This window comes from Schistocerca nitens, chromosome 1 (genome assembly GCF_023898315.1).
Source record: "Schistocerca nitens isolate TAMUIC-IGC-003100 chromosome 1, iqSchNite1.1, whole genome shotgun sequence".
NCBI classification, from domain to species: Eukaryota; Metazoa; Arthropoda; class Insecta; order Orthoptera; family Acrididae; genus Schistocerca; species Schistocerca nitens.
In genome coordinates, this window is record NC_064614.1 from 808,050,485 (window position 1) to 808,067,467 (window position 16,983).

Below are 16,983 nucleotides of genomic sequence, written 5' to 3' on the forward strand. Positions count from 1 at the left end.
GGGGGAGGGGGAGGGGGGGCAGCACTATGATGTTTTCGCCCCGGTTCAGAAATACCGTAGATCCGGGGCTGCTTTTACGTCAGGAATGGCGAGACAGAAGAGGACTTCGCTTTCGATTGGAAGGACGCCATATTCACATAAAATCTTAAAATTTCGTGATTAATACGAGTTTTCTAAGTGAGGGTATTTCTGGGGCACCTTGCAGAACAAGTTCGGGTCGATAATCTCCTGACACGCGCCTGAATCACTTATGCGAGCGTCGCTGTGCTTTTCATTTTGCAGCTCGTCGGTTACAGCGAACAAGCGGGATTAGGCGAGCGGTCTAGGGCGGTGCAGTCATGGACTATGCGGCTGGTCCCGGCGGATGTTCGAGTCCTCCCTCGGGCATGGGTGTGTGTGCTTGTCCTTAGGATAATTTAGCTTTAAGTAGTGTGTATGCTTAGGGACTGATGACCTTAGCAGTTAAGTCCCATAAGATCTCACACACATTTGAACAGCGGACAAGTAAACACGAATCTGCGGGTTCTGACATGATAATTCAATTACAGATACAACTGTGTTCTTATATCAAGTTGGGTAATGAATGAATAAGCATTTTGTAAAAAGAATCCAGCGGAACTGTTCCAAAGAATAATTTCAACACAGGCAATCAAGTGAACATACAGAAAGCAAGAATAATTTCATTCGCTTCCAAAGCAGGCTCTGCCTTAACGATATCATCTAAGCACGTTGCTTTCGAAACTGACAGACTCGCAGATTTGGGATAAAAAATCCGAGAAAGAGCCGAGGAAATAAGAAGCTGTTGGAGAATGGCATCAATTTCAAACTGCGACAACCTAGACTCTGAGATATCTGAACTAAACTGCTGTCAGACCTTGCGGCTAGTGTAAAATAAGTTACGTAGCGTAGCAACCAACCTGAAGCGTACTTGAAACATCACACTGATTAACTATGCATGCTTCCGCTGAAAGATGGCACGGTCTTCCCATGCTGTCCAGCCAATTACTGCGAGACGTACAGTTTAACGTGGAACACGCACTATGGTGTAACTCGTCATTTTTCACATACGCACAGCATTGCCATAGGTCATCTCGAAAGTAAATATTATGGCCGAAAAACTGATTAGGAACGAATCCTAACACAGTCCCGAACAATAAGTTGCTACTCTGACATACACGGAACCATGTTATCAACCTAGAAACCCATGTCCTACAACCAAGCCTCAGAAAGTATTAAAGATACAACACAGAAGGAATAGTACAGACAGAATGGTGAAAGTAATTTTCCATTTACAGCATGAGCGCTGAGACAATTGTAAACACGATACTTACATATTCTGGCTTCAGTTTCTTGTCACCGCCTCTTAATACAGTCCGTTCGAGCTTCTCCATGTGCGTCATGAGGTACTCTTCGTCCTTGAGACGGAGCTCTTCGCTGATGATGTCCAGGTCACGGACGGGATTCACATCGCCCTCTATGTGCGTCACATCGTCATCCTCGAATGCACCTGCACACACAGAGAAGTGCGCGTAGGATGTAACCAAATTCAATACATTGCAAGCGCTGTAAGAACTGCCTTCGTCGTCATAAAACTAGTTAGCCGCGACCATAACAGCACGGCATGTGTATTATTTTTGTTCCGTTTCGTATGGCTTGAGATATGCATACAATTTATCAAAAAACTTTGGAGGTATGTTTCTCAGATCAAAACAAGAAAAAAAAATATGTCCAGAAATATTTAGTTTTGAGCTGTTATTGAAATAACACTTGATGTAATGTTACATATAAATTTAACCTCGCGATGAACTCTTTCAGAACTACAGAGCGTGCCCCACGCAATAACAAGAATGATGTGGTTTGTGTATGATAGAAAAGGATGTTCACCTGACGAAACATCAACGGTTATCAAAGACATTACCTGCCTGACAAACAATTGAAGTGCCCAGACAGAGAGGGGCAGGAAACGGAATGAAACTTAACAGGTTGAGATGGTATCTACTGCAATTTCAGTGATTACAAAATCAAACCATATTTACAAAGAACTCGTCGCTATACGTCCACTTATCAGTATGACGTTGCACTGCCTGGAGGCGCGCGCTGTTTCGGCTGAGAAGATTGTCATAAGGCCGCTGTATGACGAGGCAAACTGACACATAGCACTTGTAACTGGCCCTTGATATTCTGGATACTAGCACTGAAGAATGCAACATTTCAATTGGATCATGTCATGAAATACTGGCAGAGCATCTTGGAATGCATCGTGTTGCCGCCAAATTGGTCCCATGGCTCATGAGTCAACACTGGAGAGACCTTCGCCTCACAATCTGTGAAGAGTTTTTGGATGACGCAAATGAGAACGATGTGTTCCTCAAGCAAATCGTAACTGGTGATGAGAAGTGGGTCTACCGTTGAAAGGACGAAGATTTGCAATAGAAGAGATAAAAGAAAATTCGCAGACGGCGTTTCGCGCGATCCAGTCAAATGCCGGGATCGGGATGGTTAATGTGAGAGAGCACGACCGATTTCCCCCCCCCCGTATTCTTTTGTAAGAAGAGAAGTGACTGAATAGATTCCTCGACCAACGTAGTGTTTTTACATACGACCACAATTTTCTCGGGTACTCATTAAGATCTTTCGCTAACGTATGACGGTCGAAGTTGTATACTTAATGCGTAGATTGTTTTATAGATGAGTGAAATTTTTGCCAACTTTTGCCTCTCGACACTTTTCTATCTGAGCGTGGATCAATATCTTTGCTCGGCGTTTACCGGATTTTGTTATTAAACAACGATGAGTCAGTTCCATCTTTAGTCTAGTTACTTGGCATGTTCATCTTCAAATCGAGATTCGCAATTTGTTTAAAGTTTGCCCATAACACCTCTACGCCCAGCATCTTAAAAATAATATTAATGTTTACTAAAGTTGTCGATAGAGCAAGGCCTGCTCATAGCTACTATGTCTAATGTATTTCCTTTGCGTGGGTTGTCAAAATAGCTACTCAGGAGTGTTTTCGGAAAATTTGTATAGAACAACTGTGTGTATTGAACTGGCGACCTAGGAACGACGGAGAGGCTTCGTCCCCGCCGTATCCCGCAGTGGTTCACTACCCCACAAGAGGCTACAGCAATCCACTCACCCCACCGCAGCCCCACACCGAACCCAGGGTTATTGTGCGGTTCGGCCCCCAGTGGAACCCCCCGGGGAACGTCTCATACCAGACGAGTGTAACCCCTAATGTTTGCGTGGTACAGTAATTATGGTGTATGTGTACGTAGAGACAGTATTTGCGCAGCAATCGCCGACATAGTGTAACTGAGGCGGAATAAAGGGAACCAGCCCGCATTTGCTGAGGCAGATGGAAAACCGCCTTAAAAACCACCCACAGGCTGGCCGGCAGACCGGACCTCGACACTATTCCGAGGGCGGATTCGTGCCAGGGACCGGTACGACTTCCCGCTCGGGAAGTAGCGCATTAGACCGCGCGGCTAGCTGGGCGGGCCAGAACAAATGTACACGACTATCTGTCCATACCACCTGCAATGAATCAATCAACATTCCAGTCTGTACTTGATAGGTTAAAGTTGCCTCCTACTGATATTGCACGAACGGGTTACTTGCACGCTACTGAGCACAGACTACCTCGTTACATCGGAATCTAGTAGGGTGTAAAAACATTTGATTAGTTACTTGAGTTCATCTAGGCTGTTTATTCGCTTCCAGATATCTTCGCAGTCAGACATATGTTTCATACCATGACTATCTCTTTGCTGTGCAACTGGGGTTTTGGGTGTTTTGCGGTCAGTTTTCTCTTAAATTCATGATAATAAAGTATGATAACATGGAAATAAGCTACCCCGACAAAATATTTATCACCTGTCTTGGCAATGACAATCGGTTTCAAGCCAGGCAGGATTGCCGCTATCAGTGAATGCAGGCCCCTCTCGACCAGTTTCCGACTCCGAAGGGAAGTGCATGCTATGGATTTGTAGCATAGGATATTTCACAGAAGACAATTTTTTTTTTACTTCGGCAACACAAACTCGACAGTAGTAAAGGGAGACAACGCATATAGCTGTACCGACTGCCCAATGAGACATTTAACCTGCAGTGCGTGGAGGTGTAGTTCGGATACGAGGTTGTTCTGTGATGTTTATGGGGTGTTTTTCGTACCTTTATTTGGGCCAACTCTTTCAGATTATCTTAAAAATGAGACAGGATGTGCATTTCAGCAATCTCGCTGATCAAGTTTTGCTCTTTCGTCTGCATCTTCATAATGAGAGTGCTGTGGACACTCCCTTCTTCCAAGATGACAATAAACGTGTTCAGAGGACTGCACACATAAGTTCCTTCTTTGATAAGCACTCGGGCACCATATTGCATCTCGATTGGCGCGCCAGATCTCCCGGTCTTATTACCATAGAAAATGCATGGGATTATTTTGAACAGCGAGTGAAACGTTGCAGTTAACTTTACCGTAGTTTGGTAACTGTACGGTAGGCCAATCATCAATGAGTGGCTGCAACTGGATATGGCAAGAAGCTTGTGGAGTCTCTTCCCCACCGAATAGAAGTCTTGAGGTGTTATGTAGTGTTAACGTCATGCCTCCTGGAGACGACTTTTTTTTTCTTTACGCTGTGACCTTATGACTGCCTTGATTTGTCTTTGGTAATCACGAACAAAGTTCATAAATTCTTTCAAATTGTATTTACTTCATCGCATTTTTTTGATGATGGGGAGACTTTGGCCTCCTCCGCAGTTGATCAGCAGAGACTATTCGATCTGAAATGTCAAATTTTTGTGTCGACGCGGTTTCGCGTTCCGGGCGTTTCTGCTTCTCGTCAGCAACCAAGTATTGGGAGACTTATCGCAGCGAAATTTTTGTTTTACTTGAGTCATTTGTTGGAATGTGGAATACTAACGTTGATGAAATTCCTGTCGTCTCAAAAGTTCTCAGATTGTTAAAGGGCAGTCGTGTTCATGAGCGCCTGCCACTGTCTTTAAAGTTCAACTGTCGATGTTTTTGGTTATCGCAGTATCGAATCATCGTTTGTGCTCACAAGTTAACCACAAGCAGCTAGAGAATGGTAACACTGTTAGCCCAAAACAAATTTCACACAAATCATTCTCGCTTTCTGTCGGATTTTTTGGCCGTGTAACGTTTCGACCTTTGTGTACGTCATTTAATCTGCAACAGCCACAGTTTATCAAACATGTGCACGCTCCGTCTTCACCGCAAGTTACATACAAACAAAGAACTCCTTGCACGAAATAAAATCACTCGGTTATTAAGCAAGTTTTCAACTGCAAATTACATAATTTTAAATTTGTTGCACTATTCAGTGTTCAGTGTTATTGCTAGCCTGTCCAATACTTAAGAAAATTATCTTCCTAATTGGTTGTTTCGTTATTGCAATGAGGTACCCTGAGTATAAAAGACAAAAACTTTCACTTCGATCTTCATAACTTCATTGAGATAAGTTATTTACAATACTAGGTCACCAATGTTGACAATACGCAGCAGTATTTCTCCTCGTGTTGCCTGGTAGTAGTCGAAGTACGACGCTCTAAGATAGGGTTCATATGCCATATTAACAATAACTCTCATGAACAAGATAAATCTAAAATACACTGACACAAGCAACTCATTAGAATATAGTTCGATACTCACAGGATAATTTTTGAAGCCCAAATTAAAGCGCTACTCAGAGATAAATGACTGACTGCTTACAGTGCTTTGTCTAGCTACCTCAACCACCTTTCTGGCCGTACCCGTTTGTATCCCGTTACACAAATAAATCTGCAGTGATCTGAGAGAGACTTCGTCTTCTCTTTTGAAGGTCCCTAAGGATGCTCACGCCTATTCTATCCTCCCTAGCAGACCGTGCGCATGCACACCTATTTTCAGTCTGAAATGTCGATTGTGAATCGTTAGGGGAAATGTCCTTAAATCACCTTCTTACCCAACAGCCTTCACTGCAGGTGTAAGCAAACTAAGGGCGCACTGAATACACTGACGTGACAAAAGTCATGAAATACGTCCTAATATCGTGTCTTACCGTTTGCACGGCGTAGTGCAGTAACTCGATGTGGCATGGACTCAACAATTCGGTGAAAGCCACGTGCAGAAATATTAGCCATTCCGCCTCTATAGCCGTCCATAATCGCGAAAGTGTTGCCAGTGCAGAAATTTTTGCGCGAACTGATCTCTCGATTACGTTCGACGGGATTCATGACCGGCAATCTGGGCGGCCAAATTATCCGTTCGAATTGTCCGTCATGTCCTTCAAACCAAATATGAGCAGTTGTGGCCCGGTGATATGGGGCATTGTCATCCATAGAAATACCTTCCTTGTTTGGGAACATGAAGTCCACGAACGGTTGCAGATAGTCTCCAAGTAGTCCGACACAACCATTTCCAGTCAAACATCGCTTCAGTTGGACAAGAGAGTGCAGTCCATTAAATGTAAATACCGCCCACGCTGTCATGGCGCCACCACCAGCTTTTACAGTGGCTTGTTGACAACCTTGGTCCATGGCTTCGTGGGGGTCTCATCACTTTCGGATCCTACCATCAGGTCTTACCAACTGAAATCGGGACTCATCTGACCGGGCCACGGTTATCCAGTCGTCTAGGGTCCAACCGATACGGTCACGAGCCCAAGAGAAACGCTGCAGACTATGCTGTTAGCAAAGCACTCGCTTCGGCCGTGTGCTGCCATAGCACATTACCGCCAGTTTCGCCGAAATGTCCTAACGGATACGTTCTTCGTACGTCCCACGTTGATTGCTGCTGTTATTTCTCCTAGCACTGACAACTATACACAAATGCTGCTGCTCTCAGTCGTTAAGTGAAGGCTGTCGGCCACTATATTGTCCGTGGTGAGAAGCTAATGCCCGAAATGTGCTATTCTCGGCAAACTCTTGACATTATGGATCTCGGAATATTGAATTCCTTAACTATTTCCGAAATGGAATGTTCAATGCGGCTAATTCAAATCACCACTCCGCGTTCAAAGACTATTAAAACCCGTCGTGTGGCCATAATCCCGTCGGATACCTTTTCACGTGAATCACTTGAGTACAAATGACATCTCGGTCAATGCACTGCCCTTCCGTACATTGTGTGCCAGTACTACAGCCATCTGTATATGTGCATATCGTTATCCCATCACTTTTGTCACCACAATGTACAAAGTGTAGCAGGACTCCAGTTTAATGTCAGCTGTCAAGTAATGATTTGTTAAATGTTCCACTCTGTCACGTTTTAGATAATTTTCATTCATCCTAACATATTTGTGGCATCAGACTCCACAGGTGATAACGTTTTGCAGTACGCAACTCTTTCCGCCAGAATGCTTTTCATTCGTTCCTGGTGGAACAAACTGGTTAATTGCATGTCTCACATTGTCATCGAGGATCTGCAGCCATTTGTCTTGAACATTTTACATCTAACTTACAAAATACAATATTAACTAATTTCTCAAAAGTCCCTCTGTGTGAGAAAACATTTCGACTTTTACGGCTTTTGAAAGGATACTGAGAAGCCCACTGATTCGCATTCACTCTGCATTTCTCATCAATTTATTGTACTGACGCGCTTCTCATTTCCTTTAATGTGCTTCAAGAAGCAGTGAAGTAAAGTGTTCAGTGACGATGAGGTCGTACGGTTTTCATATAGGTGAAGGAACAGTGAAGCTACGTAGTGTATTTCTGGAAATAAAGAACCACATTCACTCACAGAAAGAAAGTGATGTTGGTAGACATTCACAGAAAGAAAATAGGATCAAAGAAGCGGTGTGAAGCCCCAAATATGAATAAAATTACCCTTCAAAGTTACAGAGTTTTCGGAACAACGGCATACACATCTTGTAGCAGTGAGAACAAACTGTACACTTGCCACATCGTTCTTCGGCGAGTAATGTGCAAGTGTAGAGATAATTTATGTGTAATCACGCAAAATCTAAATCCGGATGTGCGGACTAGGATATGAACCGTCGTCCTCTCGAATGCGAGAGGACTGTACTAACCACTGCACCATCTCATCCGATGGGAAGTTGAAGTATTAAATTTCATGTTTAAAAAAATCATTCACGCAGGAGGATCGTACAAATATGTCTTAGTTTGACCATAGCACACGGTCACGGATGGAGGGAATAGCAACAACCATTCCTGGCACTGAGAAGCAACTGAAAGAGTTGAAAACAAGTAAGTCGTCAGGTCCGCATGCAATCCCAATTCGGGTCTATACTGCGTACTCTACGGCATTGGCCCCTCACTTAGCTCGCATTTATAGATGTTCTCTCGCCCAGCTCAGTCCCAAGTATGAGGAAAAAAGCACATCTGACTTCCTTAGATACAAAGGATAAATAAAGGATTCGCAAAATTACATATCAATAACATAAACTTCAGTTTGTTGCAGAACTCTTCAGTATATCGCAAGTTAAAATACAACAAATTTTCCTGAGGCAGAACAGCTTCTGGTCACGAATTAGCACGGATTTAGGAAGCATCGCACATGCGAAACTCAGTTCACCCTTCTTTCACACGATATCCTGTGAACCATGAATGAAGGGCAACAGGGTGATTCCACATTCCACGACTTCCGGCAAGCGTTTGTCACAGGGCCCGACTACAGGCTGTTAACAAAGGTCCGAGCGTATGGAATGAGTTCAGGTACGTGGGTCGCTCGAGGACTTATCAAGCGACAGAATCCAGTAAGTTCTCCTCGACTGTTAGAATTTATCAGGGGCAACGGTATAGTCGTTAGTGCCCCATGGAAGTATGACAGGACCGCCCTTGTTCTCTATACATCTGACGGACGGGGTCAGCAGCAATCTGGAACTGTTCGCTGATGACGCTGTAGATGGATATAAAATGATTTAGACAGTATTTCTATCTGGTGTGATGAATGGTGGCTAGATCTAATGTAGATAGCGGCATTAGTCGACCACAATATTACTGCACCTGGTCGTCACGGCACTTCGGTTGGATTATGGTGAGATTTTATCCTGATACTTCACGAGGACACCCTGAAATCCCTGATAGTATATGCAAAGTTGTCTTGGTGCCATTCGCATTTCGACGTGTTATCCTTAGTCACCATTGTAGTTGTTTACAGTAACGTTACAGCGTGTTTCCGGTAACGGCCAGGCGAGGTCAAGTGCAGTAATACCGTGGTCGAGTAGTAGGCCAATGCAGACGTATACGAAAAACATTGCTTTAATGTTTGAATATAGCATTAGTGTTGTGCCGCTTGACACATGCACGTCGATTAAATATCAATGTGCAACATCGGAAATCAATACGAAACGGAACGCCAAAGGCTGACTTAGGTGCACTGGGAGATTTTAGGAAAGTAGCTATTTACAAAGGAGACCGTTCAAAAAACACTAGTGCGACCAATTCCTGATCATTGCTCGATTGTTTGGATGTCCACCAGCTCGAATTACAAAGAAGATACCAAACTAGAAGATACCAGACTAATTCAACGGCGTGCTGCTAGATTTGTTACCGGTATGTTCGATCAACATGCTAGTGTAAGGGAAATGACTGCCAACTCACATGTGAATCCCTGGAGGGAAGATGACGTTCTTTGAAAGAAAAATTATTTAGAAAAGTTATCGAATTGGTATTTGCGGCTCACTGTGCAACGAGTCTAGGTACGCTTCGAATATGGATTGCGAAAAACAAGAAAAATCAGGTCTCCACAGAAGTCTTCCCCGGCTACATTTGCGAGTGGAACAGAATACGGGTGGTACAAGATACTCTCCGCCATGACCCGTATGGTGGCTTGCTGGGTATGTTTGCATAGACGTAGATTTTTGATGGCAACGCTCGGCCATACAACGAAAACATCCCTACCGATAACCTGTGTTAATACTGTTGGAAAGTGTTCCTAGTTGTTATTAAAAATCTAGATATCACACAACCCGACTTCAATGGAACATCCTACGTGTGGACATCGTTTTCCTTCTCTGCGAGTGGTTTTTTTTTTTTTTGTCTGATAGGTCAACAGAGTTGATGTCTTGGGTGGAGTATCAAAGTATCCCAACTTCAAATTTTGCTGACTGCTCCTTCGTGACGACGTATATTTTATAAAAACTACCTGGTGAACGTTATAACACTATTTTTATACATCCTACACATTTATACATCCTACACATTTCCACTCAATTGCAAAATTAGAGCACGCTTTTAAACTAGGTAGATTAGGTAGATTAGTGTCAAAACCAATTTATTTGTGGTCTACGGACTGCTGTGTACATCGAAACAAATTAACAGAGACAAATCGTTTCAAAGTATCCGATTAATTCTGTTCACTTGGCTGCCAGGCGTCCACATACGGGTGCGTAGTATTCACCCGCATCGTACATATGTAAAATGTAAAACTATTCTCTTATTTCACGCCATGGTGTCTGCCCAGTATTGCACTAGTGTGTGAAAGAATTTACTGTTTTGTGTGTTTTTAGTTTGCCTATACCGGCAGAAGATGGTATGTTGTGCTAACTTCTATTTACAGTGATGATGCTTCTTCTACAATGTAACGAACAGTCGCTGCACAGCAGCTGCTACTTGTTATGACTGTTGCTGTTAAACCTGTTTGTCACTGCCCCTCTAAGCCACCTTAATTGTTTAGGTTGTTGTTGTCTTCAGTCCTGAGACTGGTTTTATGCAGCTCTCCATGCTACTCTATCCTGTGCAAGCGTCTTCATCTCCCAGTACCTACTGCAACATACATCCTTCTGAATCTGCTTAGTGTATTCATCTCTTGGTCTCCATCTACGACTTTTACCCTCCACGCTGCCCTCCAATACCAAATTGGTGATCCCTTGATGCCTCAGAACATGTCCTACCAACCGATCCCTTCTTCTAGTCGCCGGCCGAAGTGGCCGTGCGGTTAAAGGCGCTGCAGTCTGGAACCGCAAGACCGCTACGGTCGCAGGTTCGAATCCTGCCTTGGGCATGGATGTTTGTGATGTCCTTAGGTTAGTTAGGTTTAACTAGTTCTAAGTTCTAGGGGACTAATAACCTCAGCAGTTGAGTCCCATAGTGCTCAGAGCCATTTGAACCTTCTTCTAGTCAAGTTGTGCCACAAACTTCTCTTCTCCCCAATCCTACTCAACTCCTCCTCATTAGTTCTGTGATCTACCCATCTAATCTTCAGCATTCTTCTGTAGCACCACATTTCGAAAGCTTCTATTCTCTTCTTGTCCAAACTAGTTATCGTCCATGTTTCACTTCCATACATGGCTACACTCCATACAAATACTTTCAGAAACGACTTCCTGACACTTAAATCAATACTCGATGTTAACAAATTTCTCTTCTTCAGAAACGCTTTCCTTGCCATTACCAGTCTACATTTTATATCCTCTTTACTTCGACCATCATCAGTTATTTTGCTCCCCAAATAGCAAACTCCTTTACTACTTGAAGTGTCTCATTTCCTAATCTAATTCCTTCAGCATCACCCGATTTAATTCGACTACATTCCATTATCCTCGTTTTGTTTTGTTGCCGGCCGGTGTGGCCGAGCGGTTCTAGGCGCTGCAGTCTGGAACCACGCGACCGCTACGGCCGCAGGTTCTAATCCAGCCTCGGGCATGGATGTGTGTGATGTCCTTAGATTAGTTAGGTTTAAGTAGTTCTAACTAGTTAGGTTTAAGTAGTTCTATACAGAAGAATGCTGAAGATAAGGTGGGTAGATCACATAACTAATGAGGAGGTATTGAATAGGATTGGGGAGAAGAGAAGTTTGTGGCACAACTTGACTAGAAGAAGGGATCGGTTGGTAGGACATGTTTTGAGGCATCAAGGGATCACAAATTTAGCATTGGAAGGCAGCGTGGAGGGTAACAATCGTAGAGGGAGACCAAGAGATGAATACACTAAGCAGATTCAGAAGGATGTAGGTTGCAGTAGGTACTGGGAGATGAAGAAGCTTGCACAGGATAGAGTAGCTTGGAGAGCTGCATCAAAAGCAGTCTCAGGACTGAAGACCACAACAACAACAACAACAACAACAACAACAACAACACAAGTAGTTCTACTTTCTAGGGGACTGATGACCTCAGATGTTAAGTCCCATAGTGCTCAGAGCCATTTGAACCTTTTTTTTTGCTTGTGTTGATGTTCGTCTTATACCCTCCTTTCAAGACACTATCCATTCCATTCAACTGCTCTTCCAAGTCCTTTGCTGTCTCTGACAGAATTACAATGTCATCGGCGAGTCTCAAAGTTTTTATTTCTTCTCTACATCTCTACATCTACATTTATACTCCGCAAGCCACCCAACGGTGTGTGACGGAGGGCACTTACGTGCCACTGTCATTACCTCCCTTTTCTGTTGCAGTCGCGTATGGTTCGCGGGAAGAACGACTGTCTGAAAGCCTCCGTGTGCGCTCGAATCTCTCTAATTTTACATTCGTGATCTCCTCGGGAGGTATAAGTAGGGGGAAGCAATATATTCGATACCTCATCCAGAAACGCACCCTCTCGAAACATGGCGAGCAAGCTACACCGCGATGCAGAGCGCCTCTCTTGCAGAGTCTGCCACTTGAGTTTACTAAACATCTCCGTAACGCTATCACGGTTACCAAATAACCCTGTGACGAAACGCGCCGCTCTTCTTTGGATCTTCTCTATCTCCTCCGTCAACCCGATCTGGTATGAATCCCACACTGATGAGCAATACTCAAGTAAGGGTCGAACGAGTGTTTTGTAAGCCACCTCCTTTGTTGATGGACTACATTTTCTAAGGACTCTCCCAATGAATCTCAATCTGGTACCCGCCTTACCAACAATTAATTTTATGTGACCATTCCACTTCAAATCGTTCCGCACGCATACTCCCAGATATTTTACAGAAGTAACTGCTACCAGTGTTTGTTCCGCTATCATGTAATCATGTACAATAAAGGATCCTTCTTTCTACGTATTCGCAATACATTACATTTGTCTATGTTAATGGTCAGTTGCCACTCCCTGCACCAAGTGCCTATCCGCTGCAGATCTTCCTGCATTTCGCTACAATTTTCTAATGCTGCAACTTCTCTGTATACAACAGCATCATCCGCGAAAAGCCGCATGGAACTTCCGTCACTATCTACTAGGTCTCCATGGATTTTAATACCTACTCCGAATTTTTCTTTTGTTTCCTTCACTGCTTGCTCAATATACAGATTGAATAACATCGGGGAGAGGCTACAACCCTGTCTCACTCCCTTCCCAACCACTGCTTCCCTTTCATGGCCCTCAACTCTTATAACTGCCATTTGGTTAGGTAGGGTGGACAATTAGTTTCAACTTATATCACACATCTCCTGCTGGTGTCATACTTGACCCAAAGGTTCCTGTTTCATTTTGTGGGGATGATGATGATGATGATGATGATGATGATAATGATGATGACTGGTCTGTGGGGCGCTCAACTGCGCGGTCATCAGCGCCCGTACGGAGTTCCAATTTTTCACAGTCCAAGTTTTTACACAGTCCACTCTAATCACTGTCACGAATGATGATGATGGTGATGAAATGACGAGGACAACACAAACATCCAGTCCCCGGGAAGAGAAAATCCCCAACCAGAAATTGTGGGTATGACTGACACTGTTTGTATGCTCCGCAAATACAAAAGCTCTCGTAGCTTTACTGATAGCGGTTTTTTTTCTTTCTCTTTGTATTTAATAACTATCGTTAGTACAATGGCATCGTAGGTCCCAATGGCTTGTTGATATTGTTGTGATCTTCAATCCGAAGACTAATTTGACGCAGCTCTCCATGCCACTCAATACTGTGCAAGTATCTTCATCACCGAACAATTACTGCAACACACATCCATTTCAACTGCGTACTGTACTCGTTTCTTGGTCCCCCTCCGCAATTTTTATTTCCCACATTTCTGTCCAACACTAAATTCACAATGTCTTCATGCCTCACATTGTGCTCAACCAACCGATCCCTTCTTCTACGCAAGTTGTGGCACAAATTTCTTTTCTCCCCAATTCTATTCAGTACCTCCTCCTTAGTTACGCGATCTACCCATTCAATTTTCAGCATTCTTACGTAGCACCACACTTGAAAAGCGCCTCTTCTTGTCTAAACTGTTTATCGTCCATGCTTCACTTTCATGCAAGGCCACACTCCAGACAAAAAAGACTTCCTAGCACTTCAATTTATATTTGATGTAAAAAATTTCTCTTCCTCACAAACGCTTTTCTTGTTGTTGGCATTCTACATTTTATATCTTCTCTACTTCGAACTTAATCAGTTATTTTGCTGTCCAAATAACAAAACTGGTCTACTGCTTTAAGTGTCTCCTTTCCTTGTCTAATTCCCTCGGCATCACCTAATTTAATTCTACTACATACCATTATCCTTGTTTCGTGTTCGTTGGTGTATATTTTATATCCTCCTTTCGAGACACTGACCATTCCTTCGAACTGCTCCCCCAACACCTTTGCTGTCTCTGACAGAAATGTGCTCAACATCATGGTCCTCAGCAAGCCAATCTCATTGTTGGAGACGAACTCTGTCCTCACATGCGGAGCAGTTTATAATGCATTAAAGTCTGCCTCCCTTCAGGCCAATTTAGGGATGAGGGCTGACAGTTCACAAAATTGCACCACTCTTTTAACACTCGAATCAATATCGGCGAGGATGGTGGGCAGATCGCCATCGAGACTGAGGGTTGCCCGGATGTCAGTATATAAGACACATGTTGTCAAAATATGCTGAACTGAAAATGGCACACTACAAACCACACAGTGTGGTGGATCCTCGTGTGGTGGATCCTCCCGCCGGAAGAGGAAGCCATGGGTTAAAGGGCATGTCCGATGTGCAGCCTGGTAGGAAGAACTTCCTTCCAGCGCTGAGGCTGACATGAATTCCGCTACGCCTGTGTGATCGATTTGATCGACCGCAGTTTGTTTTCTGTCACCTGCAACCGTTCAGTCTCCCACTGACGCATGATGCATCTGTCAGAAAATAATATGACGGCGTCCAACACCATTCCGACATGCTTCCTTGGCTGCTTTGTAGACCATGTAGTTTCCCTGTATCTCGATGTGACCATGTACCCAGCAAAAGATCACCACCTTGTCACAGTGTTGAAGTCACTGTAAGGAGTCACAGGTGAGCTGAATTACCTGCTCTACTGGGTACATTTGGTGAAGCGCTTGTAGTGCACTAAGCGAGGCGGAACAGACAGGAAAACTCGTATAGTGGTGTCTGTGAATCATCTCCAGTGCCATCATAATGCCATTTAACTCCGCACCATAATTTGTAAATATCGTCCTTCCTGTAGGGGTGATAACCCATTAATGCAGGTGTGTCGGTGACTTTAAAACGAGTTTCTTGTAAGCAGATGCTGATCAATTTCTCCTGGACCAGGAGCTGTAATTCTTCCAAATGTGGTCAGTATCCATTTAAATTCCACTGCAACACTGAAGTCCCCGTGAGAGCCACTGATTAGCGATGGTTGGTCTTGTCTTTCTCCCTCAGAGGCTGTGATTTAGCTGAGAGGTCAGGGGGAACGTTAGCTGGTGCCTGGCTCTCCGGCTCCTCCGAGCGGAAATCCATACTTGCTTTGAACTAGCAGTTCTAAATAGAAGTGTTCCATTACGAAGTCGTTTGACACTTTAGGGATCCAGCAATACCCTCCAATGACTTACGAATACAGAAAGGGGAGGACTTCTCAAAGGTTCCCTCTGTTCTCTTGATTACAATGAAAGTGTTATGCTCACAAGTGCCGGATTGACTAACCGACCTCTCTTTGATAAGTGAGTGAGGTACTACCTGAAGGTACACTCGTACCGGGAGAGTAGTTGTTTGATGAGACCATTCCATAGGGATCCCACGAGACGCTAGGGAAACAAACGTCGACCCAGGCAGAGCCCTGCATGCCTGATCAAGCCTTATACAACTGGAGGGCGGCAGGTGCCCCAAAGGTTGCCCGACAGATACTGTTTTACTTCAAAATCCATTCACCTCATCGGCACGTACCACACTTCGAGGTTGAGGTTTTATATATATGGTTTGTATCTTCCTCGCAGTCCAGGCGGTAAAGCCAATGCCCTTGTTCTCCAGAACACACAACATTCCACCGCCGTGCTACGCGGTGGTCGCTGAAGCATGCATGGCGCTTACGTTAACAGGGGACTGGCGTTGCTTATCAGTCCCCAGCTCAGGAACCCGACGTCGCCAAACCGCTACCCAGCAAACGAATGCTGAGTCCCTGATGGGTTAACTATTGGAAATTTGAGGGTATGTTCTCCGATTTCTGACGTAACGACAACTCCATATGGTGCGTAGTATTTCAACGACTGCCCTAGTCACCTCCTTCGCGTGCTCCATACTTGGTTCAAATGGCTCTGAGCACTATGGGACTTAACATCTATGGTCATCAGTCCCCTAGAACTTAGAACTACTTAAACCTAACTAACCTAAGGACGGCACACAACACCCAGTCATCACGAGGCAGAGAAGTGCTCCATACTTGTGTTTCACTATTTTCGCTGCCTGGACTCTAGTTAGAATTTTCTGTGGATAATAGCGGCAGTCTTACTGACTAGAGTAACACCTCACTGCCTGGTTGGAGTACACGCAGCTAACATCCTTAAATCCACTGTAAGGAACACCGTAAGAAGAAGACTACAGTGTTAATCGTCGAAATACTCGTATTAAGCGTAAAATGGAAAGGTAAACGCGGCTAGAAACCAGAAAATATAATATCAGTTAATCACACGGAGGACAGCTCTGAAATCACAATACAGTTATCTTAAATTCCACTACAATTCATTTGCAATTCGATTTCGTTCTTCGTTTAGGACTGGCGGCCTTTGGTCTCGATGTTTCGCCTAACTTAAAAATAAATATCATGAGCTCTCCATTCGTACTCTCTCACTCAAGCGGCCGATACAGCAAATAGTACAAGATGACCTATCCAGGAAAACCACGGCGAAGCCTCTATCCAATGTCGAGAAA

General features: G+C 44.0%; 1 protein-coding gene across 3 annotated transcripts in view; it reads right to left on the reverse strand.

Annotated features, from left to right (window-relative positions):
* LOC126262572 (obg-like ATPase 1) overlaps positions 1–16,983 on the reverse strand; it is a 307,783-nt gene that overhangs the window by 124,491 nt on the left and 166,309 nt on the right. For all 3 annotated transcript variants that reach the window (XM_049959310.1, XM_049959288.1, XM_049959300.1), the window contains one exon: positions 1,332–1,507. In XM_049959310.1, the coding sequence (XP_049815267.1) occupies positions 1,332–1,507 (176 nt within the window). The remainder of the gene's footprint in view (positions 1–1,331; positions 1,508–16,983) is intronic.